The 25,269-nt window shown below is 43.9% G+C and overlaps 2 protein-coding genes across 3 annotated transcripts in view; both read right to left on the reverse strand.

Moving 5' to 3' along the window:
* Positions 1–11,220, reverse strand: part of rtel1 (regulator of telomere elongation helicase 1) — a 35,525-nt gene extending 24,305 nt beyond the window's left edge. For both annotated transcript variants that reach the window (XM_079558730.1, XM_079558729.1), the window contains exons 1-13: positions 11,104–11,220; positions 9,356–9,554; positions 7,840–7,933; positions 4,415–4,496; positions 4,268–4,328; positions 2,824–2,899; positions 2,677–2,761; positions 2,541–2,606; positions 2,127–2,283; positions 2,016–2,054; positions 1,536–1,611; positions 1,332–1,429; positions 820–875 (exon numbers count right to left, since the gene is read on the reverse strand). In XM_079558730.1, coding sequence (XP_079414856.1) covers positions 820–875; positions 1,332–1,429; positions 1,536–1,611; positions 2,016–2,054; positions 2,127–2,283; positions 2,541–2,606; positions 2,677–2,761; positions 2,824–2,899; positions 4,268–4,328; positions 4,415–4,496; positions 7,840–7,933; positions 9,356–9,554; positions 11,104–11,205 — 1,191 coding nt within the window. In that variant the 5' untranslated portion in view covers positions 11,206–11,220. The remainder of the gene's footprint in view (positions 1–819; positions 876–1,331; positions 1,430–1,535; positions 1,612–2,015; positions 2,055–2,126; positions 2,284–2,540; positions 2,607–2,676; positions 2,762–2,823; positions 2,900–4,267; positions 4,329–4,414; positions 4,497–7,839; positions 7,934–9,355; positions 9,555–11,103) is intronic.
* Positions 11,221–12,869: 1,649 nt separating this feature from the next.
* On the reverse strand, positions 12,870–24,024 carry ndufb11 (NADH:ubiquinone oxidoreductase subunit B11). Its single transcript, XM_079558224.1, has 3 exons — positions 23,799–24,024; positions 21,364–21,494; positions 12,870–13,055 (listed from the first exon to the last, which is right to left on the reverse strand). The coding sequence occupies exons 1-3, from the start codon at positions 23,967–23,969 to the stop codon at positions 12,926–12,928; spliced, it is 432 nt and encodes a 143-aa protein (XP_079414350.1). The 5' UTR covers positions 23,970–24,024; the 3' UTR covers positions 12,870–12,925.
* Between the last annotated feature and the right edge of the window lie 1,245 nt (positions 24,025–25,269).

A 25,269-nucleotide genomic window follows, 5' to 3' on the forward strand; every position in this document is an offset into this window, starting at 1 on the left:
TGGTAGCTTTGCCTTTAAACTGTATATTGTGGGTTAAACATTTTGGATTTCCTTCCACAAGCTTCTCCCAATAGTTGGAGGAGTTTTGGTCCATTCGTCCAAACAGAACTGGTGTAACAGAGACACATTTGTTGGCCGCCTTGCGTGCCTATGCCTTTTTTAAAGCTCTGCCCATACATTTTCAACTGGACTGAGATCAGGACTTTGTTCTTCAAGTCTTATTCTTCAAAACATTGACTCTGTTTTCCTTAAGCCACTTTGTAACAGTATTGGCCGTTTGCTTTGGGTCATTGTCCATTTGGACCCATCTGCGCCCAAGCTTTAACTTCCTGGCTGATGTCTTGAGATGTTGCTCCAATATTTCCACATAGAGTTCTTTCTTCATGATGTCATCTATTTAGTGAAGTGCACCAGCCCCTCCCAGTGAGTGGGTGGGTGGGTGGGTGGGTGAAGTTGAGTGAGTGCATCCTTAATTTCATGTCAGATAGTGAGAAAAAAGGGAATCTGTATCTTTTTTTAAGTGTATGTAAACATATGGTTCCCGCTGTATGTTCTTACCTGTGTTTAGACGAGTTGATGCGCACCTGTCTGGTCTTTTGATATTGAAGTGTTATTACGCCTTACAATAAGGTACCCCTTTTTATCTGCTTAGAAAATCGACCTTTTTGTGTAACTATACTTGGATCGTGTAACTACTCACAAAGCCGTATTTAAAAAGGGAAGACGTGAGAAGATATATCAGAGTGCCTGGATTTGTGCATTTTAAAGTGTAACACTGTTGAAATTTGACTAAGATTAAGTGTAACAAACAGTAGGAACCTGAATGATATCAGCCAACTTCTGCAGCCCAGTGGTGTTCAAGAAGACTCCTTGTTCTGAAGAGGTACAGAGGAAGAAGGATGTCACAGAGCAACACATGCATTAAAATAGTCTTATTCTGTGCAAGTAGGTTACACAACTTTCCCCCCACGTTGGCAATTATCTACAGGATAATACTATGTCCTGCACCACCATCTGACAGCCAGGATCTCAATAAATAAAACATTTCAAATCAATCTGATGTATGGAGGGGTGGATTATGAATGGATTTAGATATAAGAACAAGAAAGGTGTTCACTCGACTAATCTTATGATGCGGACATTATCTCCAGGGACAAAGCCACATACACAATACAACAGATGGAAATGAGGGCTGCACAGTTTGGGTAATTATGAATCCACTAAATCAGCCTCTAAATGATGTGCAAAACCTGCCCACCTGAAACCTATGACCACACAAATGAACCAGACTGTAGTCACAACCGATGTGACTAAACGACAGGCACACTTACGTCCGGCCAAGTATCCAGAGATTTGCTCTAAGGCTTCGCACACAGGGGTTTTGGTGCTGTAGTTTAAATGGGCTCTCTCCAGTAGCTCATAGATGAAGCTAAGAAACACAAAAAACTCTTGTAAATGCTCTATAAACAAACACATACAAACCTGAAAAAATGTCTGTGCTGCTTATATATGTATCCAGAATAGAGAATACTCACATCCCAGGTTTAGTGACTCCCCGGTCACTGGGAACGTCATACGAGTCGATGGCAGCCTCCAGATCCAGCAGAATCTCTTTTCAACAAACATCACGTCCACATTGCGTTAGTTATGGGAATTAAGGATCTCGAGAGCCGTTCAAAAGACTGGATTATTTTATTATTACTTAGTGTTGAAAATAAATAAACCAACACATAAACAGTGTTTCCCATCTTTTGACGGGAACTATATAACGATTACACTGAAGATTTTTTATTTTTTCTTCAGAAAATTACCACTGTATTCAAAATATAATGCTTACAATCTACTATGAAACTAAGCAATAACTAAAGAACCATGAAAACCTGTTCCGTGAAAATGAAATAGAAAAGAGTGTGTCCCAATACTTCTCCATAATGAGACCATTGGATCTACCCCGGTTCATTTATAATATGATCATATCCCACACCCCTGGGGAAGATAATACGAAGAGTGCTTACGTTTGACCTTTGCAATGGTGGAAATGTCAATCTTTAACCCTGTAACACCACAAACATGTGAATAATCCACATTGCCTTAACATGAATAAGCCCCTAGCATCACAGCCTGACCTGAGCCTAGAGAGTCTGCGCTGAAGCTCTCGGACGTCGTGTCCATGCGGCTGACCTCTTTGGCCTGCTCAGCCAGCAGACGGTCCACAGCCGTGATGGCTGAGGCCACATCGTACGGTGTGAGGTCGAATGATGTGGACTCCTCACACGTTCGCTCCTGCAGACTCAACACAGGCATTTTAATGAATGAAAAGTGATTTATGAACAAAGAGATTTCAAAGGACACATGGAAACATGTGTATTGTAGCCATTAGTTCATTATTTCCATCTGTTGGTTGTTGTACCAGTGTACTCTGACATAAAAGGCAAGGCAGATGAAGAGTCTTGCCCAGGGACATGACAACAGTATAGCCCTGGGCGGAGCTGGGATAAAGCAGACAACATTTGGATTGTACTAATGTACATAATGCTTACCACATTATGTGCTTCATCAAAGATGACCACCGCTTTACTCAGCTCAATGTTGTGTGCCCTGCGGCTCTAAAAGAGAAAACATTCAAATTCAGGGAAAATATTTAAAGTGGAGAAGAAGCTGCTGACCGAGGCGTACCTTGGGGTCCAGCAGGTAGTTGTAGGGCATGAAGATGAGGTCAGCCTGCTGCTTGAGTGAGCGGGACAAGTAATACGGACAGACTCTGAAAGGCACATGCAGCATCACACCCTCTGCTCACAGAAGGATTTCACTTCTTGCTCTTACCTCTGTTTGGTCCCGTACTTCACCAGGTCTTCCACGTCCAGAATGGAATTGACCAGGTCACGGTCAGTGCTTTTCTCTGATATAAACAGTCATACAGTCCATAAATATTGGGACATCGACTCAATTCTTATGTTTTTAGCTCTAAACCACCACACTCGGTTTCAAATGAAACACCAAAGATACACATGAACTGCACATGAACTGCAGGCTTTCAGCTTTCATTTGAGAGTATTTACATCCAATTTGGATGAACGGTGTAGGAATTACAAGCATTTTTATGTGAGCCTCTCACTTTTCAAGGGACAAGTGGTGTTCAGCTGTTCCATGGCCTGGTGTTTGCTCTTCCCTCATTATCACATTTATAAGGAACAGATGAGAGTAGTGACAGCTAGTGACCGCTCCAATGGACCTGGAAGACCATGGATGACAAATGTGGTGGATGACCGAGGTGCTTTATGTGTCAAAGTCAACAATCAAGAGAAGACTTAACCACAAGGTGCACTGGTGAGCCTCACAAACAGGAGGCTGATTTGCCAAAAAACATCTAAAAAAAAAAAGCCTTTACAATTCTGAAACAACATCCAAGGACAGATGAGACAAAGATCAACTTGTGCCAGAGTGATTTGAAGAGAAAAGTCTGGAGAAAGAAAGGAAACATCCGCCTCATCAGTGATACATGGTGGTGCAGCATCATGGCATGGACTTGTTTGGGCCAATGGAACTGATTCCCTTGTATTTATTGATGATGTGACTGTTGACAAAAGCAGCACGATGAAATCTGAAGTGTTTGGGGAAATATTATGTGCTCATATTCAGCCAAATGCTTGGACGCCGCTGCACAGTGCAGATGGACAATGACCCGAAGCTACTGCAAAAGCCACCAAAGAGCTTTTTAAGGCAAAGAAGTGGAATGTTATTCAGTGGCCAAGTCAATCACCTGACATGAATCCAACTGAGCTGCATTTCACTTGCTGAAAATGTCCCAAGAACAATCAGGAACTGAAGACATTTACAGTAGAGGCCTGGCAGAACATCACCAGGGATGAAACCCAGCGTCTGGTGACGTCTGTGCCTTCTAGACTTCAGGCTGTCATTGACTGCAAAGGATTTGCAACCAAATATTAAAAATAGAAAAAAGGTTGATTCATTATTGTTGCTTTGTCCCATTACATTTGGTCCCTTGAAAAGTGGGAGGCTCAAATAAAAATACTTGTAATTCATACACCGTTCATCTGATCTGGATGTAAATAGCCTTAAATTAAAGCTGAAAGTCGATTGTAGTGGTTTATAGAGCCAAAAACATAAGAAATCAGTCGATGTCCCAATATTTATGGACCTCTATGGACACAAAATATTGCTATTCTATGTTTCTTAACAGCAAGAAATATCAGAAGCAATTTGCACAATTTGACATGACAATAAATTTCATTTGTGGCATTGATACCTTCAACATTATTATAGAAGGTGCAGGACCTGGTTGAAACCTTTGCCCGGCACATGTGAACCTGGGCAGAGGTGAAAGATATATTAATACATTGAACATGAAAACCCATTTAACTACATAAATAAATAGAAGCCAGGGAGGGGGCACCTTCACATGGTTGCTTTCCTGACGCATCACCTCTGGGTTGATACAGAGCTGCTCTCTCGATCCCAGCACACACACTTTGGGCCTGAGCAGACAAGGAGGTTACAGGAAATAATAGTCCTCTGGACACCTTAGTGATGGTATTTAGAATAAATAAATGAATTAAGAGTATATGTTTATATAAACCTTAAATAACTTCATTGTAATGAAATGTGGTCGATAAAAATTTGAAAAAAAAAAAAAGGTCAATGGTCTCAACTTATACATGCGTTTCTAAAGACATCACGCATAGTTCCGGCGGCCATTTTGAATACTGAAGTATAATTATGCAGTACTACAACAGGTAACAATATCTCTACTCAGGATGAAAATAAAAGACCACTGATTGACATTGCTCAAGAAGATAACAATGAAAACACGGCCCCAGAGAGCCCACGTTTATGTGATAGACATAGCATAGCAGCTCTGTCTGTCGAGCTACAGCAGGATTTACTGAAGATCTGCTTCACTCCTCAGACTGAATTAACACAACAATTAGGAAACCGAAAACCTTTTTTTACAGTTTGTCATGTCAACAGAGTCTCAGTCTGAGTCAGTGTTTAAGCAGCTCAAGATGTTAGCATGCTACCGGTTAGCAACTGTCAGCCAACTGTCAATGGCTTCAACACGATAAACACACGTGTGGCTCACATCTATGAACACTGAGGAAACACTACAGTAACAGCTCAGCTCTGACCTCTGTCACGTGTTGTATCCAAGGCTAGATGTTTGTGGTTCAGGGCTTTCTCTTGGAGAGGTCAGAGCTGAGCTGTTGAAGCAAATGCTAACCAGTAGAATGCTAACATTTTGAGCGGCTTAAACACTGACTCACTGGTTTCTTCACATAAACGTGCGGTCGCTGGGGCCATGTTTTTATGTTTTTACTGTTTACTGCAATGATTACGAGTAGATAAAAATGCCACTGTCAATCAGTTGTCTTTCATTCACATCCCGAGTAGAGATATTGTTACATGTTGTAGTGCTGCATAATTCAACTTCAGTATTCAAAATGGCCGCCATAAGAACAAAAGTCACATGACTGAAAGGCATGCATATAGCGCCTTTACCCAAAGCTTTAAACGCTTTACAGCAAGGAACCAGTCACCCATTCACACTCTCATTCATACACCAATGAACGCAGACAGACATTGCAGGTACGGAGGGTGAAGTGTCTTGCCCAAGGACACAACGACAGTGTGCACCTGCAGGAGATGGGATTCAAACCCCCGACCTTCTGATCATGAGACGACCCGCTCTACCAACTGCGCCATCGTTGCAGGTGGAGTTTTACAGGTGTTTTAAAGACACAGCTCAAGTGTGTGCAGTAGTGTCCTCCTCCTGGATGTTCTCTGGTGTATGCAGTAGTGTCCTCCTCCTGGATGTTCTCTGGTGTGTGCAGTAGTGTCCTCCTCCTGGATGTTCTCTGGTGTGTGCAGTAGTGTCCTCCTCCTGGATGTTCTCTGGTGTGTGCAGTAGTATCCTCCTCCTTGATGTTCTCTGGTGTGTGCGGTAGTGTCCTCCTCCTTGATGTTCTCTGGTGTGTGCAGTAGTGTCCTCCTCCTGGATGTTCTCTGGTGTGTGCAGTAGTGTCCTCCTCCTTGATGTTCTCTGGTGTGTGCGGTAGTGTCCTCCTCCTTGATGTTCTCTGGTGTGTGCAGTAGTGTCCTCCTCCTGGATGTTCTCTGGTGTGTGCAGTAGTGTCCTCCTCCTGGATGTTCTCTGGTGTGTGCGGTAGTGTCCTCCTCCTTGATGTTCTCTGGTGTGTGCGGTAGTGTCCTCCTCCTTGATGTTCTCTGGTGTGTGCGGTAGTGTCCTCCTCCTTGATGTTCTCTGGTGTGTGCGGTAGTGTCCTCCTCCTTGATGTTCTCTGGTGTGTGCGGTAGTGTCCTCCTCCCGGATGTTCTCTTGTGTGTGCAGTAGTGTCCTCCTCCTTGATGTTCTCTGGTGTGTGCGGTAGTGTCCTCCTCCTTGATGTTCTCTGGTGTGTGCGGTAGTGTCCTCCTCCCGGATGTTCTCTTGTGTGTGCAGTAGTGTCCTCCTCCTTGATGTTCTCTGGTGTGTGCAGTAGTGTCCTCCTCCTGGATGTTCTCTGGTGTGTGCAGTAGTGTCCTCCTCCTGGATGTTCTCTGGTGTGTGCGGTAGTGTCCTCCTCTTTGATGTTCTCTGGTGTGTGCAGTAGTGTCCTCCTCCTGGATGTTCTCTGATGTGTGCAGTAGTGTCCTCCTCCTTGATGTTCTCTGGTGTGTGCAGTAGTGTCCTCCTCCTTGATGTTCTCTGGTGTGTGCAGTAGTGTCCTCCTCCTGGATGTTCTCTGGTGTGTGCAGTAGTGTCCTCCTCCTTGATGTTCTCTGGTGTGTGCGGTAGTGTCCTCCTCCTGGATGTTCTCTGGTGTGTGCGGTAGTGTCCTCCTCCTTGATGTTCTCTGGTGTGTGCAGTAGTGTCCTCCTCCTGGATGTTCAGCGGTGTGTGTGGTAATGTCTTCCTCCTGAAGCCGATCACCATCTCCTTCGTCTTACTGCTGTTCAAGCACAGGTGGTTGCGCTCACATCAGTCTAAAGTTCATGATAACTGACCCGTACTCTAGGTCGTTCCCTCAGATACACAGCCCACAATGGTGGAGTCATCAGAGAACTTCTGCATATGACAGATGCCGCCGGTCTCCAGGTGAGTGAGCGCTCATTGATGTACTGGAGTCTCCAAATGTTTGGTGTCCCTCAGAAAGTAGAACCTCTGCACCTTGCTTCAGAGATTTTGACCTGTGTAATCCAGGAGAGGGCGCTGAATGAGCCGGACTGTGTTTTCTTGAGTTCTTCTGTTTTGGATGAATTTATGATGATGATGATGCTGATGATGATGATGATGATCACCTCACCAGGTCCCTTACAGTCCTGGGGAACCGTGGGTCTGAGTGCTCCTCCTCTGACAGCAGAGCCACCAGTGCTGTGAGGTTTTCATCAGGCGGTGGTTGGGTGTGTCAATGAGGAGTGGGACTGAGTGGTTTGCGCAGCAAGAAGGTCCTGGGTTCAATCCTCAGCCTCGTGTGCTCCTGTTTTCCCCACCAACCAAGCCATCTGGCTGGGCTGAGGGATGGCTCCCTGGGCACTGCATGCAGGTGCCCACTGCTCCTTACGGGTCGCCCCAGTGGCATTGAATAGAGAGGACAGTATTCTATTGTGGCACTGTATCAAACACAAGTATGTAATGTCGCTAAACAAATATGTTATTTTAAGCTATATTACAAAAATATCGAGTAGTGTAGTTGATAAATATGCAGTGAGACCCTCAAGAAAGTAACTGTTATTTAAATTGCAATATGTATGCCTGAATAATGCCAAATATAGGCGCTCAGGAGTACAGTTTAGTGTCACTCAGGACTTGAAGCTACTTACCGATACGCTGTATTCTTTAACTCATTGATGACCTGCGCGAGCTGTGAGTGGGTTCGTGACGCATATATGATCTTGGGAATGTCTGTATAGTAGGCTGCAAATAAGCACACAGAAACAAAACTTTGATGAGTATTACTCAAAATCTGGGGTCAGTGTAATTATTCCTAACCCATCCATCCATCCATTTTCTTCCGCTTTATCTGGGGCCGGGTCGCGGGGGCAGCAGTCTCAGCAGGGGGGGGGAACCCGAGGCGACACCAGGCCAGATCGGAGACATAGTCCCACCAGCGTGTCCAGGGCCTTCCACGAGGCCTTGTCCCACTAGGACATGCCTGGAACACCTCCCGCGGGAGGCGTCCAGGAGGCATCCAAAACAGATGCCCTAGCCACCTCAGCTGGCTCCTTTCGACGTGAAGGAGCAGCGACTCTACTCCAAGCTCCTCCCGGGAAACTAAGCTCCTCACCCGATCTTGAAGGGTGCGCCCAGCCACCCTGCAAAGGAAACTAATTTCTGCCGCTTGTATTCGCGATCTTGTCCTTTCGGTCATTACCCAAATCTCATGACCATAGGTGAGGGTGGGAACGTAGATCGATCAGTAAATCAAGAGCTTTGCCCCCGACTCAGCTCCCTCTTCACCACAACAGTCCGATAGAGAAACAATCACCGCATCACTGCTGACGCCGCACCGATCCGTCTGTCGATCTCACGCGCCATCCGTCTCACACTCGTGAACAAGACCCTGAGATACTTGAACTCCTCCACTTGAGGCAAGGACTTCCCACCGACCTGTAGAGGGGAAGCCACCTTTTTCCGGTGGAGAACCATGGCCTCAGATTTGGAGGTTCTGATCCTCATCCCGGCCGCTACACACTCGGCTGCAAATCGCCCCAGAGCGCGCTGAAGGTCCTGATTTGTTAAGGCCAACAGAACAACATCGTCTGAAAACAGCAGAGATGAGATCCTGAGGCCCCCAAACTGAACACCCTCTGGCCCCTGGCTGCGCCTAGAAATTCTGTCCATAAAGGTAATGAACAGAACCGGTGACAAAGGGCAGCCCTGGCGGAGACCAACACGCACCGGGAACAGGTCTGACTTACTGCCGGCAATGCAAACCAAGCTCCCGCTGCGGTCATACAGGGAACGGACAGCCCTTAGCAAAGGGCTCCTAACCTGTACGATAAATAGGGCTGAGCAATTAATCCAAATTCAATTAGATTGATTCACTTTATCTGATCATCAAAAATTGTTCAAAGAAATAAGCTATTACTAACCTCAACTTTGTAATGGATTAAATAGGAGCAATTCTCACCGGAAGCTTGGTAAATGTTTGGCAAACAGCTGATGCATTTGTGCCAATCATGGACCTATTATTATTTGATACATTCATGCCCCGCCCAGAAGAATATTAGATTCCCTTTGTAGAAAGAATACCACAAGCCATGTATTGTTTGAATCTGTATCCAGTAGTACTGCCAAAATGTAGAACACAGCCCCGAGCCCTAGTGTGTAACTTACTTGCAGAGTCCCCGTCAGTGGCGGCTGTGCCCCAGGATGCCAGCGGTGTTTCTGGGAACATGTTGGCTCCCTGAAGCCGCTCAGAGATTTTCCGGGCAGAGATGGTGTCTCTAAAGTGCTCTCTCCAGGCCAGTGTGGCACACAGCAAACACAGGGTTTTACCTGTGCCCGTGGGACTCTCCAGGACACCATTCTTCTTCTGTAGACACAGCACAGCTCAAAAAGGAAAGAGAAAACTGGGACACTATTCTTTTTCTCACATTTGATGTTTTATCCTTGTAATTACGCAGATATTAGCGATGTGTCAATTAATTGCATCCCATAACCGGCAGCAAGTTAGGTTGTACATTTAATGCAGATCTTGCCTTGGACTTTAATGGTTTTGAGATTGATTGTTACACATTGATGCCAGTATTGTATCAATGAGTCCAATCAATATAGTTGCCAATGAGACTCTGCAGTTTTAAGTCAAACAAAAGTGATCTAGATTCTGCTCAGACATGAAAGGGCAGCACTGTCGGCCCACATCAAAAAGACTTATTTATTAACAATAAATAATACTACATCTTATAGTGCTTTTCTAGATGGTCAAAGTCGCTTTATAAGCTACTATTGGAAGTTAAGTCAAGTTAAGTTATACTGTATTAATCTCTGTAGAGAAATCTCTGTTGAGAAAGGAGTTTTCTGCATTTAACCCATCCTCTGTGTCGCATGGGGCGACCTGTAGGAGTAGTGAGCTGCCAGCATGGGCCAGCGCTCGGGGACCCATCTCCATGATGTGGAACCAGGCTGGTGGAACACCTGGCTGGAGGATTAACCTATTGCACATGTTTTTATAATCTACCACCTACGCAGACGACAGGGAGAACATGTAAACTCCACACAGAAAGGCCCCGTCCAGGTGGGAATTGAACCCCGGACCTTCGAGCTGTGAGACACGAGTGCTAACCGCTGCGCCACCGTGTCCTACCACAGCCACAGCTGCCCTGTGGTAGACTGACAAAAGCACGGCAACCAGTCTGCGCCATCGGCCCCTCCGCCCACCACCAACCACTGACTCACTCACTCACTCCATTCACCTCCCTGGTGTTCCCAAACATCTAAGTACCAACCAGGCCCTTCCTGCTGAGGTTCCAAGGTCTGACCGGATCGGGCAGAGCAAAGGCCGTATGGCCTTTCTGAATATGTCACCAAATGTATTTATCATGGCGTTTAGAACTACTGGAAACTTGAGATGTGTCAGGCTGGAGGAGAGGTTTGTGGCTGTCCTGGGGCAGCCACAGGACAGCCACAAACCCACAGGCTCAATACTTAGGCATGGCCTAAGTATTGAGAATCAATGGGCTAAGACTTCCTGACACTTCACAGTTGTGAGTTTTGACTTGATTGATCTTTCCTTGTTGTTGTTGTTCTTTGTAAAGTTCCGTTTTGGTCCTGGGCGGTGAACGTAAGGAGGAGAAAGGGTAGGAGGCTCACATTATACAAAATCGTTCATCCAAATGTGTAACACTAAAACACTAGTCGCACTTGTAAAATCCAGCTGTCACATCGTGGTGGGAGAGACATCTAACAGCCTACACACGCACCTTCATACGCTCAATGATCTTATTATGTGTTCAATGAGAAAATATCAGCTAGGAGGCTATGTGTGCTAAATTGTCCTGAAATCTGAACGAAAATAATGAACTATTCGGGAACCGATCCAGATGATGCAGCTCACCAAAGAGCGGACACTATTTGAAGCTGACCTGCTGCAGACACTCGATGACCCTGCTGATGTAGTCTCGCTGACAGTCGTACGGAGGGAAGGGAAACTTCACAGTCACTCCATGTACACTCAGCTCAGCCATGGTCCGAGAGGCCCGGTCAGGTGAGGGGTCAGTGAGCCCCGGCGTCACGGTCTGTAGTTACACATTTATAGATATATACATATATATAAACAAAGGATAATTCCGAGCACAACTTTAACTTTACACACGCGCGCGCGTTCCCCGCATTTGTGATTCGTGTTTTGCATGGTGCGCATGCGCACACACGGGAGCTGCGTTCACGTTACCAGAAAAAAGGACAGAATCAGAAATATTAACATTTACGCCACAAAAAAAAAAAAAAAATGTAATCCTCATTAAGGAGAGGTACGGAACTGCAGGTGAAAAGAAAAATACGCTTGGCTTCAAATTAAAGCTTTTACTATAGATCAGGGGTGTCAAGCATACGGCCCGCGGGCCGGATGATTTAATCCGGCCCCTGCCCTGTAGAGCATAAATTCCAGAGTATGTAAAAAAAAAAAGAAAGTCTCTAGCCATTCCTGTGCGGAGTTATGATTTTTGAAGAATAACCAGAATGCCCCTTCTAACCACTAGGGGGCATTACATTTTAAAAAGGAAAGAGTTCCACACGTGTCCACCAGAAGGCGCTGACATAATTATTTAAGCGCTCAGGATATGAACAACACATTATGTAGCCACGTGGTAAATGGACAGTCTGCCCCAGGGCGGCTGTGGCTTCAATAACAGCTAACCACCACCGAGTGTAGAGTGAATGAATAATGACTACTATGTAGTACTTTGAAGAACTTGTGACACAGGCTTATAAAGTGCAATACAAGTGCACTTGTATTGTTATTAATGAAGAGCAGTCGAGTTGGGGCTTTGACCAAATCACAGCTTATTATTATTCATTTATTGGAAAAATGTTCTCTACTATATTTGGCCCGCGACCCGCAGTGGGGGCTGAATTTCGGCCCGCGACCCAAAATTAGTTTGACACATTATTGACATAAATGTTACACAATGGCTAATATAAATAGCTTATTTGTCACAAATTTGGAATAAAGTTTAGGGCCAGGTTTGTTTAAATACTGTATGGTTTACTTTAGTGAAATATTACTCACATATTTTCAGAGGGCATTTTGTATATCTGATTTAGTGTAGTCTCGTTCATATTGCTGAAAAAAATATATATATAAAAAATAAATTTTAAAAAACCTAGCAAATTTCACCTTGCTTGCTGAGGTTCAAAAGTCAATCCATGGAGAAGTACATGACTACAACGGGGTAATTCGGTGTCAGTGGTTGAAGAAGTGCTCAGTTTCCGAAGTATAAATCTATCCATTATGAAATGTGGCTTACAAGTAAAAAGTGAAATATATGGAGCATTGTTGAAACGGTGCAATAAAACATTTACAACATTACGAATTAGGCACATTACTTTCTAATTAAACTTTATATGTAAAGCCCAATCTGGCCAAAAACATTTAAAAAAAACTAAAACATTTGGCCTGCAGTACCTTTAAGCCAACCTATTCATCTTTCATCATCTGTCCTTACCCAAACAATACACCTTCAGTGTCTGTACTGTTTAGTTTAGTTTATTTGAGCAACATCAAAAGATGCATTCAGGTATAGTATAGTTTACAGAAATATTCACAACATAATAAGCTATTAGTGCAGTGCTTCTCAATGTTTGATTGCTTACTTTTTACATATAGGAAGTGCTCAATAAACACGTATCAGAAACTTGTACACTTTTATTTTAAGCACATTACAGAAGAACATAACAAATGAAAGACTACTCCTGTCCTTTAGAGGGCAGTATAATCTTGCTGGGGTCGAAGTAATTCTCTGCGACCAGAGGAAGCCCGTCTCTCTCGCGCTGCTGGATCACCTGCTCGGCCTCTCGTCTGGCCCACTTCCGCAATCTGAAGTAAAGACACACATGCAGTTAGGACAGGGAAAGGTGTGTAGGAAAAGGACGGAGGAAATGACAGTTACTAAACGTAACTATAGTTCTGTGAGTATGGGCGTAGCCCTCTACGGGCTTCGCTATTGGTTATAACCCGAGGCATCGCCTCGCGCCTGAGAGATTAAAACATCTACTCGCTCCAATCATACCAAGGTGATGGCACACCCACCTGGGGTATATAAACCCCCTCTGCCCACCACTCATCTCCTTTGAAACTCAGCCATAGGAGACAGGATGGGCCTGCTGGGCGTGCAGGTAGAGGGCTACGCCCATACTCACAGAACTATAGTTACGTTTAGTAACTGTCATTTCTGTTTCGTATGGGCTTCGCCCTCTACGGGCTTTGCTATTGGTTAAAAACCTGCGCGAAGGTCGTAGGGATGAATGTACTCCCAGCAGGCACAAATGGCCCATGATTGAGTAGATGTTTTAATCTCTCAGGCGCGAGGCGATGCCTCGGGTTATAACCAATAGCGAAGCCCGTAGAGGGCAAAGCCCATACGAAACAGAATTGGTTTAGCATTTACTGACAAAAATAAATTCCAGCTTTAAATAATACTAGCGGAAAGCTTTTGTTTTTGCAACTACATATATTTATTTTATTATGAAATATTAAAATCTAATTGAAAATTGAGGTCGAAAATAAAATTGGGATTCATTTTTTTGCCATATTGTCCAGCCCTGTAGGAAGCTAGATTACTTTTAACCAAATAAAAAACAAATGACCAGCATCCACCAACAAGCAAGATTTACACTAAAGATGGACTCGCAATGCGGCACTATTAATATGATGGACTGACCCACAATCACTGAATCATGTGGTAAATTCAACTGGGTGCACGAACATTTGATGCTTATGGTTATCCAACAAATTGCGAGTGTGTGTCTTTCATCAGACAGTCTGATAACATTACCACACTTGTAGGAGCCATACTGAGGTTTTGGTGGTTTCCCTATGAATGAATGGCGCGTGAGTGAGTACGTGCACGCGCTTTGTCACGTGCTTCTGCACCACGGTGATTGGTGGCACCGTGGGAGTGGTTTATATAGTGCGCGCGCTCACCTGGGCTGTGTGTTTGTGCTGGGCCTGCATCATGGCGGTGGGGTGAGCTTGGGGAGAAACTTTCTGTTGACCGCTTCGTATCGTATTGTATTTTCACGTAAAGAAAGACTTGCACTGTCTTATTGAGGTTTGGCATTTCAGTTTCAACATCGTCAAAGTAAGTGCTTGTTTTACTGCTTTGATCCCGAATAAACCCTCGTAAGCTGTGCAATTGTTCTGACTGCGCGTCATCAGTGTTCCAACCCCCTTGCCTTAGCCTACCGTGGCGTTTTGGATAAGTTTGGAGTCATACGCCACAACATTTTGTCAACAGAAAACTCAATTGTTGAAGCGCAGTATCAACGTAGTGTCGAACAACTATCGCTATCAAAGTTGTGAACGATAGACGTGAACGCGCATGGATCCTATGCAGTGCCCATTCATTCACAAATCTGCTGCTACGCTGCACACGCTGTTTGCCACAGCCGCTTCGGCTACAAGCCGCGCTATGTTTTCGTAAACATTTTGGATTGTTTGTCAATGTGCTATTCCCCATTTGAACGCTGCAGTGCTTTTACAAAAGGTGAAGTGCTGTTTGTTATTGGGACTTTAGCATCCACCGCTACGCAAAGTAAACGAGGGTGGAGCTTAAGCCTCGTGAATGGTTGGGGTGAAGAATAACTCGTTGTACCTTGATAAAGCAAAAATAAATAAGAAGAAAAATAAGGAAAAGGAAATAAAGCGCTGTGTTCTGTGTGTACTGCAGATTTTTGTGATTTTTGGATTTTTTTCTGAAAGAAATATGTCAGATCAAGACGAGTCAAATGAAAATGAAACTATTCAGAAGAGACAAAGAAAGCTTACGTTTAAAGCTTTTGAACAGAAACTGGAAAAGCTTAAAAATGAAAGAAAAGCAAAAGTAAAACAGATAAAAATTGCAATGAAAGAAATAACAGAGCTGATGAAAAGTGCTGAGAATGCTGAACAAGTCCGCTCATGTATTGAAAATATGTCCAGTCTGTTTAATGAAGCAAGCCAACTGCATGATGTGGTCATTCCTATGGTGCCATCTGATGAACAAGAAAAACAGAACGCATGGTTTGACCACGTTGAAGAGCATAAATCTACTTGTGTGGAAGAGGCAAATAAATGGCTCTTGGAACTGCCTACAGTCACTGATGCACAACAGATTCCACCAGAGGGCACTGTCGACCAAGAATGCCTCCCACATGCAGATCCTGTTTCCAATGACGATACAACAAGCATTTTGAAAACTGTAATGGATCTGAAAAGTACTGCAGTGGATATCGGACCAATCAACAGTATTTCTAATGCATCTAATGGAAAAACAAGCAAGCGCAGTACTGTCGTGAGCAAGTCTGTTTCAAGTACCTCTTCAGCCCGAATAAGAGCAGAAGCAGAAACCGCTGCTCTTATGGCACGTCAAAAACTGTTGAAAGAAAAACATGCTATGCAAGAGCAACAGGAGCAATTAAGGAGGAAAATGGAGGAACAGCAAGAACAGCTACGGAGAAACATGGAGGCGATGGACTTGGACATGGAACTCGCGGCTTCTTTGGCTAAAGTGAATGTGCTAAAGGCTTCTGAAGGTTCTCGTGTGTCAGCTAAATCTGATGGGATGAACTCTTATTTACAAAAGAGTAAAAATACACACTTAAACGTCGATGCTCCTACATTTGTGCCTGCATTCAGCACACAGCCATCGCAAACAGAGGTCACGAAGAACATGATTCCAGCGGGCAATGTATCAGTGAAGCCCAAAGCAAGTTACCAAACTGAGTTTCGTTCTACTCTGACTGGGGCCGGCCTGCCAGCATTAACATCAGTTGCACTCCATCAATCCGTTCCTCCTATCCAGTTTGACCAAACCTCACCTACAACAAAGCACACTTCCGATCAGCGTTTGATTACAGTGCTGGAGAAGCAGAATGACATTACATCTCTACTAGTTGAACAACAGTCGCTTTACCTGTTACCCAAACGAGACCTGCAAGTATTCGACGGTGATCCTCTTCGGTATCGAGCCTTCATAAGAGCTTTTGAACACATCATTGAAGACCGAACTCACAGCCACAAAGACTGTTTGTACTACCTCGAGCAGTTTACTAGAGGCCAGTCTCAGGATTTAGTCCGAAGCTGTCAACACCTGCCACCTGCTCATGGGTACATTAAGGCGAAGACTCTGCTACAAGAGCATTTTGGAGATCCATTCAAAGTAGCCTCCGCCTATATGGACAAGGTACTGTTGTGGCCTTTGATAAAGGGAGAAGACCTTAAAGCTTTGCAGGCCTACAGTCTACTGCTGCGTGAATGCTGCAACTGTATGGGAGACCTGAACGTGCCCACCAACATGCAAACAATCGTAAAAAAGCTTCCTTACAAGCTGCGTGATCGGTGGAGATGTGTGGCCTGCGATCTGCAAGAAAGGTTTAATCGCAGAGCAACATTCTACGACATTGTGGAGTTTATCGAGAGGCAAGTTAAGATTGCAAGTGACCCTCTCTTTGGAGATATACAAGACTCGCCTGGAAATGGAAGAAAAGAGTCAAAACCTGGATCTTTCCGGACAAGTACAAAACCTCGAGGCAGTAGTTATGCCACCAATGTAGCACCTGCTGAGAAGAAAATGGAGCCTGTAGACAAAAGAGAAGAGAACTTACCTGAAAGGTCGTGCCTGTTCTGTGGAGCTGGACATTCTTTGGATGTTTGCCTTCTGTTGGATAAAAAGACTCAAGATGAAAAAATGTCTTTTTTGAAGGAAAACATGATGTGTTTCGGTTGTTTGTGCATTGGGCACAGAAGCAGAGATTGCAAAAGGCGTCTCACGTGCAGAGTATGCAACCTGAAGCATCCTACGTTGTTGCATATCCACTCCAAAACAAGGCAAATAAGTTCTACACAGGCTAATGGTGGTTCAGAAAGTGCCAGAGAAGGTGCCGTGGTGTCTGTTCAGTCCAGTGGAGTAACTGGGGCCGGCAAGCAAGAATGTACGCTGTCAATACTGCCCGTGAAGGTGAAGTCCAAAAAGGGACAAGAGACTCTGATCACTTACGCGTAGGGATGGGTACCGTTCGTTTTTTTTCGATACCAAGTACTTTAACGATACCTGCTTTTCGGTTCCGGTGCCTTAACGGTACTTTTTTCGATACCAATGATATTTTAATTCAATAAAAATGACGTGTATAAAAAAGTATAGTTCAGGAAAAAATCCTAAAACGGCACAGCAGAAGCTACACAGGAGCAGCAGCGTCGCCTGTGACTTCGTGTTTTGAGCACAATTTCCACTTAAGCAGTAATAAAGAGAAAGAAAGGACGTTATTACCTCTTAAGCTGCAGAGACAGGTGAGATCTACATCAGGACATGGTTTTCTTTCAGCTAAACTTTTCTAAACACACTGCGCTGTTCGACGAAGCGAAAGCAACTTCACACTCAAAGATCCTTATATGGTGTGAGCGCTCACTCTGCCACTAACAATTTACCAAAACTGGACCAACAATGTCTAATACAGAGTGAGCGCTCGCTTTCAACAAACCATCTTGGATATTCCTGTCGCTGCAGCTGCTGTAAAGTTGTAAACAAGAGCACGTAAGCTCAGCCTCCGTGGGTCTGTCGCTAAAGGTAAACACGTCTTTCTTGTCACTGCTCTTTTTTGCTTTTCAATTTGACTAAAAGCTCAAGTTTCTTATTCAGTCCTGGTTTAGTCCTGGTTTATAACTGGTTTTGTTTAGCTCTGGGTTTTACAACCGGTGTAGTATACGTCCTGTCTCAGTCCTGACGCAGACCGCGGCTCTGTCATCTCTATTACAAAAGTTTAGCAAGTTTTGCTTCGCTATAAGTTACATCTATAAAATATATCTTTGCTTCGCTCCATTTGCGCTGAAGCGGGTCAGTATCTGCGCACACGTTCATGTAGCTTTTTAGAGACTCACTGCGGGTCACATATTGACGTCTGGAGAGAAAAAGAACCGAAAGTTGGCACCGAAAGAATTAAAAATTTTCGATACCGCCCCCGACCGGAGCTTTTCGGTCGGTTCCAAGTAGGAACCGTTTAACGGTGCCCATCCCTACTTACGCGTTCTTGGATCCAGGGAGCACGGCCTCATTTTGCACCGAACGTCTGATGAATCGACTCAACCTCACAGGAAGGAAGCTCGGGATCCTCCTCAGAACGATGGGACAAGAGAAAGTTGTGGACAGCTACATGTTGACAGATTTGGAAGTGGCTGGTCTGGACTCAAACAACTTTTGCGACTTGCCGGAGATCTTCACGCAAAGGAGCATGCCTGTCCACCGAGGAAATATTCCACAAAGAAAGGACCTCCAACGTTGGCCGCATCTGAGGCACATAAAAATACCAGAGGTTGAAGCAGATGTGGATCTCCTTATTGGCACTAACGTACCTCAGGCGCTGGAGCCCTGGGAGGTGGTACGTGCAGTGGACGGGGGACCTTATGCCATCAAGACCATCCTGGGTTGGACGGTGAATGGTCCGCTCAGAGGAGATTGCCAAGTGGACAAGCAGTATGAGCCGCCTGACGTCACAGTCAATCGTATCTCAGTAGCAAGATTGGATGAGCTGTGGGAGAAGCAGCTGAAAGTTGATTTCCCGGAAACTCAACAAGATGAACAACATGGATTATCAAAAGAAGATGAACGCTTCATGGAGTCAGTCTCGCATTCAGTAAAGCTGATCAATGGACACTATAGCATTGGATTGCCAGTAAAACAAAGATACCTCAAATTGCCAAACAATAAGACAGTTGCAGTTCAACGAGCGTTCAGTCTCAAAAGGCGCTTGTCTAAAGATCCGACCTTTCGCTCTGATTACGTCAAGTTCATGGCAGAGATGCTGGAGAAAGGCTACGCAGAGAGAGTTCCACCTGACCAGTTGACTCAATGTGATGGAAGAGTGTGGTATATACCCCATCACGGTGTGTATCACCCTACAAAGAAAAAACTGCGTGTGGTCTTTGATGGTGGGACCACATACCAGGGGACCTACATGAAATCACAGCCACCTGGATTATTCGAGAAGGCTGATTGTTTATGCTCGTCGTCGCTGGAAGCAAGTGCAGTACATGTCCAACCTGTTTTGAAAGCGTTGGTTGAAGGAATATCTTCCAGGATTGCAAGAGCGCCAAAAATGGAATCGTGCTCAAAGGAACTTCGTGCCTGGAGATGTCGTCATGCTCGTGGATGAAATGTCACCACGCAATTCATGGATTACAGCAAGAGTTTTGGATACCGTTTCGGACAAAAATGGACTAGTGCGTACAGTGAGGATTAAAACGAAATCGAGCACTTTGGACCGTCCGATTACCAAAGTCTGCCTTCTGCAGGAAGCGGATGAGCAGTGAAGATCGTGTGGATTATAACTCTGAACTTTTTCGATACGGATTACATGAATGAACTTGGACATTGCTGAACTATGACTATGACTTCTACACATAGACTGTAAAGGACTCAGTTATGTTTCACTTTTTGCCCTTGGTTATGGTTCTGTCTCCTACTCCTGTTAATGGTGGTGGGTAATTATTACCATACAATAATTAGGGGCCGGAATGTAGGAGCCATACTGAGGTTTTGGTGGTTTCCCTATGAATGAATGGCGCGTGAGTGAGTACGTGCACGCGCTTTGTCACGTGCTTCTGCACCACGGTGATTGGTGGCACCGTGGGAGTGGTTTATATAGTGCGCGCGCTCACCTGGGCTGTGTGTTTGTGCTGGGCCTGCATCATGGCGGTGGGGTGAGCTTGGGGAGAAACTTTCTGTTGACCGCTTCGTATCGTATTGTATTTTCACGTAAAGAAAGACTTGCACTGTCTTATTGAGGTTTGGCATTTCAGTTTCAACATCGTCAAAGTAAGTGCTTGTTTTACTGCTTTGATCCCGAATAAACCCTCGTAAGCTGTGCAATTGTTCTGACTGCGCGTCATCAGTGTTCCAACCCCCTTGCCTTAGCCTACCGTGGCGTTTTGGATAAGTTTGGAGTCATACGCCACAACAACACTTGTAATATCTAATCATTTCTGGGAGCTACATGGCTGCACTGATCTGTTTTCCTATTTCAAATTACAGTGGGAGGAATAAGTAAGTACACCCCTGAACTGAATCTTGCTGAACTGCAGAAGTTTTGTAAAAAGGGAATGGTCCGAGATTCATCCTGATCGTTGCTAATCTGCAACAACAGAAAAGCAGTTACTGCTACAAAAGAGTCAGCACATATTTAATACAAGGGTTCACTTACTTATTCCACACTGCTGTGCATGTCTAAGTTTTTTCTGCAAAATATCATGATAATCTTGTCAATTAATTTTTCCATTGATGACATCACGTTGTCCAGGCCCTGAGGCAACAAAACAGCCCCACACCATGATGCTCCTGCTCCATAGATCACAGTGAGGAGAGGGTTTGATGTTGATGCTGATCCATTTGTCCTCCACACATGACGTTGTGTGTTCAGCCCAAACTGTTCCAACTTTGGGTCCATCAGTCCACTGAATATTTTTCCAGTAGTGCAGAGAAGCATCCAAGAGCTCTCCTCACTGTAAAGAATGGAGCAGGAGCATCATGCTTGTTGTCTCAGGGCCTGGACAACGCGCCATCATCAATGGAAAAATTAATTCACAAGTTCATCAAGATATTCTACAGACAAACCTGAGACATTCACAACAGCGTGGAATCCCCTGTATTAAATATCGGCTGATCCTTCTTTTGCAGCAGTAACTGCTTTTCTGTAGCTGCAGATTAGACGATCGGGATGAATCTTGGACCATTCCTCTTTACAAAACTTTTGCAGTTCAGCGAGATTCAGGGGGTGTACTCACTTATTCCATGCTCTCCTGTGAATGTTTACATGTTATGGCCAATAAAAATGTGATCAAATGTAAATGTTTGGGTGGTATTAGTTTAAGTAGACACTTTTTAATCATTCTTGTGATTTTATTAAAGATCAGACCACAATTTATGACCAATTTAGGCAGAAATGTGAGGAATTCCAAATAGCGTACTTACTTTTTCCTCCCACTGTAGTTTGAAAGAGGAAAACAGATCAGTGCAGCCATGAAGCCACAGTTGACCTAGGGGCAACTGACCGACGCCAGACTGTGCCATCAATCCCATGACCACAAGCCAACCACTCACACCTCAGTGGGCCACAGAGTAGTACTACTACTTTTGAGATAGAATGTTTCCCATTACCCAGAGTCTGGAAGATAGTAAATAAAAGTTCCTCCAAGAACAAAGGCCACTGAGATGCCGAAGAAGAAGCCGATCCTCATGTTCCACACGTCCACTACAGGGTCATCGGAGAAGCCATGGTAGTCTGGGTTCTGAAAAGCACAGCAGCAGTTTAGGGTTTAGCAGACTGACATACTTGTGATGGGCCAAGGAGCTGACGGACCAACTCCTGTTTCAGGGGCAGAAAGCAATGTCTGCATGAGCTTTGTCACTGTGTGGGTCACTTTCAGAAAGTCATTTGTGTCACTAGGATTTTAGAAATATTCCACAATTTTATCTTTCACAGCTCTTCATTTTGAGATAGCTGTAAACAGATAATGTTTACATTTTGAAGCACTTTTCCACCTACATTATTATTATTATTTGACATTTATCTATTTAAGAGGAGGGTCCTCGTGACCAGGTACAGAAATTGACCTTACAGCGGCATGCAAATTAAACAGAACAGACAAACAACAACTTAGTTTATTATATTGGTAAATGCATGAATATACAATACATAACTTTTACAAACAAAAAACATTCACTCATACAAGACTCCAAAAGTTGCTCACTCCTTCCACAACAGAGGAAACACATAACCTATGTACAGTATGTACCTAAGCACACTTCTAGACACCAGTAAACACATATGCACCCATAATACCAAAGATGAATGCGCCGTGCTTCATACAGGTTTCATTTCATCCCGTTTAAGGTAAAATGGTAGATGGACTCAACTAATGAAGCGCTTTTCTACCTGTATCAGACCCAAAGCGCTTGACAGTAAGTAGGTATGTGGACAACATTTTCAAACTCAATAGAAAGGCAAAGAAATAGTTTAAGTGGAAAGATGTAGCAACCCCCTACAATATGCAATGAAATGTGTGTATATATGTTCAGTATGAAGAAAGTTACAGCGGTTTCTAGTTCAAAATCAGCATCTATCTTTAGTCCCGCCCATTCCACTCCAAACAAATGGAGGTCAGTGTGACTTAAAGAAATGACCAGAACTTTTTAAATATTCAAGATTCTTTCATCAACATTTCAGTAAACATTGATTTAACATATTTCCATTGGTTGTACGTATTAAAACATAATTTTGTATTTTAGCTCCTTTAGTTCATTTAAACATTGGAATTTGGTTTAATTAGGCTATTTTCAGTTGTGTCAGTGGACAGAGTAAACAAAACTAATGATAGTGGACAGAAAGTGGGGAAAAACAAGCAACAAAAGTGGAGCTGAGTAACTAAATGGTGTTGGCGCTAAGGTTTATCTCTTCCACATGTGCATTGGCAGGAGTGACAAAAAATGTGGGGGAGTTTGAAAGATCACAAAACTTTGAGCAGCAAACGACAATACGACACTCTTCATGTCCACGTCCTTCTCCACAGTGTTTGAAAGGTGTTTATTAAATTCTTGCATATTGAAGTTAAAAATAAATGTTTAATTTGCTACTGCGGGTGTAAATGAAGACCAATCCTCTCCATTTCTACACGAGACTGAAGACAATTATCCTGACTACGTGACTAGTGACTTACTGTGGGAATGGCCGTCTAATTTCAGCCAAAAAGGCCATTTGCTGTCCCGCTCTAAAAATGATCATGGCAAAACCCGGTCACAGATATTGGCGACAAAAATGGCAACTCCATTTTAGAAATCTCCACATACCTACAGTAAGGGGATCAACACCATCAGTGGTAGAACAGTAGTGACCACCACATTAGGCACTCACAGCTCTTTACTATACTAGTGTCACACTACAGGCAAGGTGGTGAAGTGTGTTGCCCAAGGACACAATACGTGTGTACCTGCAGGATTCAATCACCCACCCTTCATGTGCCAGGGTTGCCCACATGAATGAGTTCTCACAATCATTTCTCTCAATGCTCACTTCTTGAGTTAAAAAAGCTCATCCGTGCCCAATGGGCTCATTAGCCAGTGTTGTGTTCACATGTCCTGGGCGAGCTGCAGTGTAGGGATGTTTCTCTGAATATCACTTACAGGATATGCCATTAATTATATTAATTACGCTGTAGTCATTATTCATGCTTAATACATGGTGGAGGTAAGCTAAACGTATAGCCACAGCTGCCCTAGGGCACACCGACAGTGGCAATTGCCATCAGCTCATTTACACACTACAGTAACACAAGCGCCGGGTGAAGTGTCTTGCCCAAGGTCTGCACCAGAGCCGGGATTGGGCCCGATGATCTTTGGATCCGTGAACGAATGTTCTGAACATTACCGCCGTAAATGCAGAGACGGAGGTATTTGAACGTGACACGAGCTGAGTGTATGGGTCTCATCATCGTTGTCCTGGAAATGCTACACTTGTCTCGTCTTGGACATATATGTTTTGTCCTGTAAATTCTACATTTATTATGGGATGCCGCTGACCCCGAGTCCTCGCTCACCTTCACGTACGAGCTGACCTTCCCGTCCGCTGACGCCGCAGGGGGCGCGTGGAGGTCGGTGATCGCGGCGGACCCCGCTCCGCTGGGCTTGGACTGAGACACACACCGGGCCTGCGTCTGACAGAAAAGCCGGGGCAAAGCGGGCCCGAACCGCAACAGTCGGGTCAACATGGCGCTGCTGTGTTTGGGAACGAAGCTGCCTGGCCCGGAAATGAAAGCCTTTCCACATCCGGGTCACTATGTTGCGTTCAATGCCCAGTTCGCGCCGTTCTTCTTCCAACGCACACACAGACAGATTTTTTGCGAAAACATAGTTTAAGTTTTATATTTAAGAGTTTGCTAAATATTGTTGTAAATATTGTATTTTATTTATAAAGCACATTTAAAAACAACCTCAATTGACCAAAGTGCTGTAACCAGTGTTGGTTACAGCAGTAGTAACTCGCTACTTACAAAAGCGAGTTACAAAAATATATAGCTTTTTTCAGTAACTATTTCTTCAAATATACTTCGACTGCTGCTTCACTGAAATAAAATGATAATTATGCAACTGATGTTATCCTTCTAAGCCATATGTTTATATCCACTTTAAATCCGTTAGAAGTTTTGTTTTGCAAGATATAATTTATGGGGAAAAATGAAGACATTTCTATGATGCTATTATAGATGCAGAGCTTCTCGCACAAAAGCCCAGTTTATCGCTCCATACAAAGAACTTCCACAAAACAAACTGGTGACAATATTCAAAAACATGTGCGTGATGCTAAAATATTTACTCAAGAGCAACGTTGCTTTCAAATAATTCGACCCAAGTACAGGTAAAAAGTAGTGACCCAAACAATAAAAAGTTAAAAAGCTTTTGCTGTGAGTATTTTTTACAGTCTATGCGTATAACTGAGCGAAAGTGTGATTTATTTTCAATGACGCTATTATAAATTGTGTGAAAATACACATAAAAAATGCATGAAAATACAAAAAAAAAAAAAACTAAATAATTCATGGTGCACGAGATGAACTCCATTTATTTGATGTGTCAATATGAAGCATTTTGGCCATTTAAATATTTATTCACTGTGGAAAATGTATCAATTATTTTGACAGACGTAGAAGTAGAAGTAAAAAGAGTAGTTTTATCAACAGTAATTAGAAGTACAATTTCTTCAAAAAAATTACTAAAGTAGCCTACTCGAGTAAACTGAGTACTACCACCTCTGGATGTTGGTCAGTAGAAAGGATTTTCACCCATAGAAATGATACGGCAGGTTTGTGAATCTACATAATGATCAGGTTCTACACTGGGACACTGGGTCTGTTTGGAGAGTTCTTTCAGAAACTGCTTCACTGCATCTCTCACAGAGTTGTGTTGGCCCCAACACTCCATCTGAGATCATGACATCGTGAACTTGGACTTGGATGCTGCAGGTTGCAGCATGCTCATCTATTCATTTTTACATCTTGATCAGTGACTTCA

This window comes from Gobius niger (genome assembly GCF_951799975.1).
Source record: "Gobius niger genome assembly, chromosome: 6".
In the NCBI taxonomy this organism is placed as follows: Eukaryota; Metazoa; Chordata; class Actinopteri; order Gobiiformes; family Gobiidae; genus Gobius; species Gobius niger.

Coding starts and splice junctions, on each gene's coding strand:
- ndufb11 (XM_079558224.1), bottom strand. CDS start 23,969: ATGTTGACCCGACTGTTGCGGTTCGGGCCCGCTTTGCCCCGGCTTTTC. Junction 21,495..23,798: donor AGGTCAGCTCGTACGTGAAG/GTGAGCGAGGAC, acceptor TGTGCTTTTCAG/AACCCAGACTACCATGGCTT. Junction 13,056..21,363: donor TACTATCTTCCAGACTCTGG/GTAATGGGAAAC, acceptor TCTTTACTTCAG/ATTGCGGAAGTGGGCCAGAC.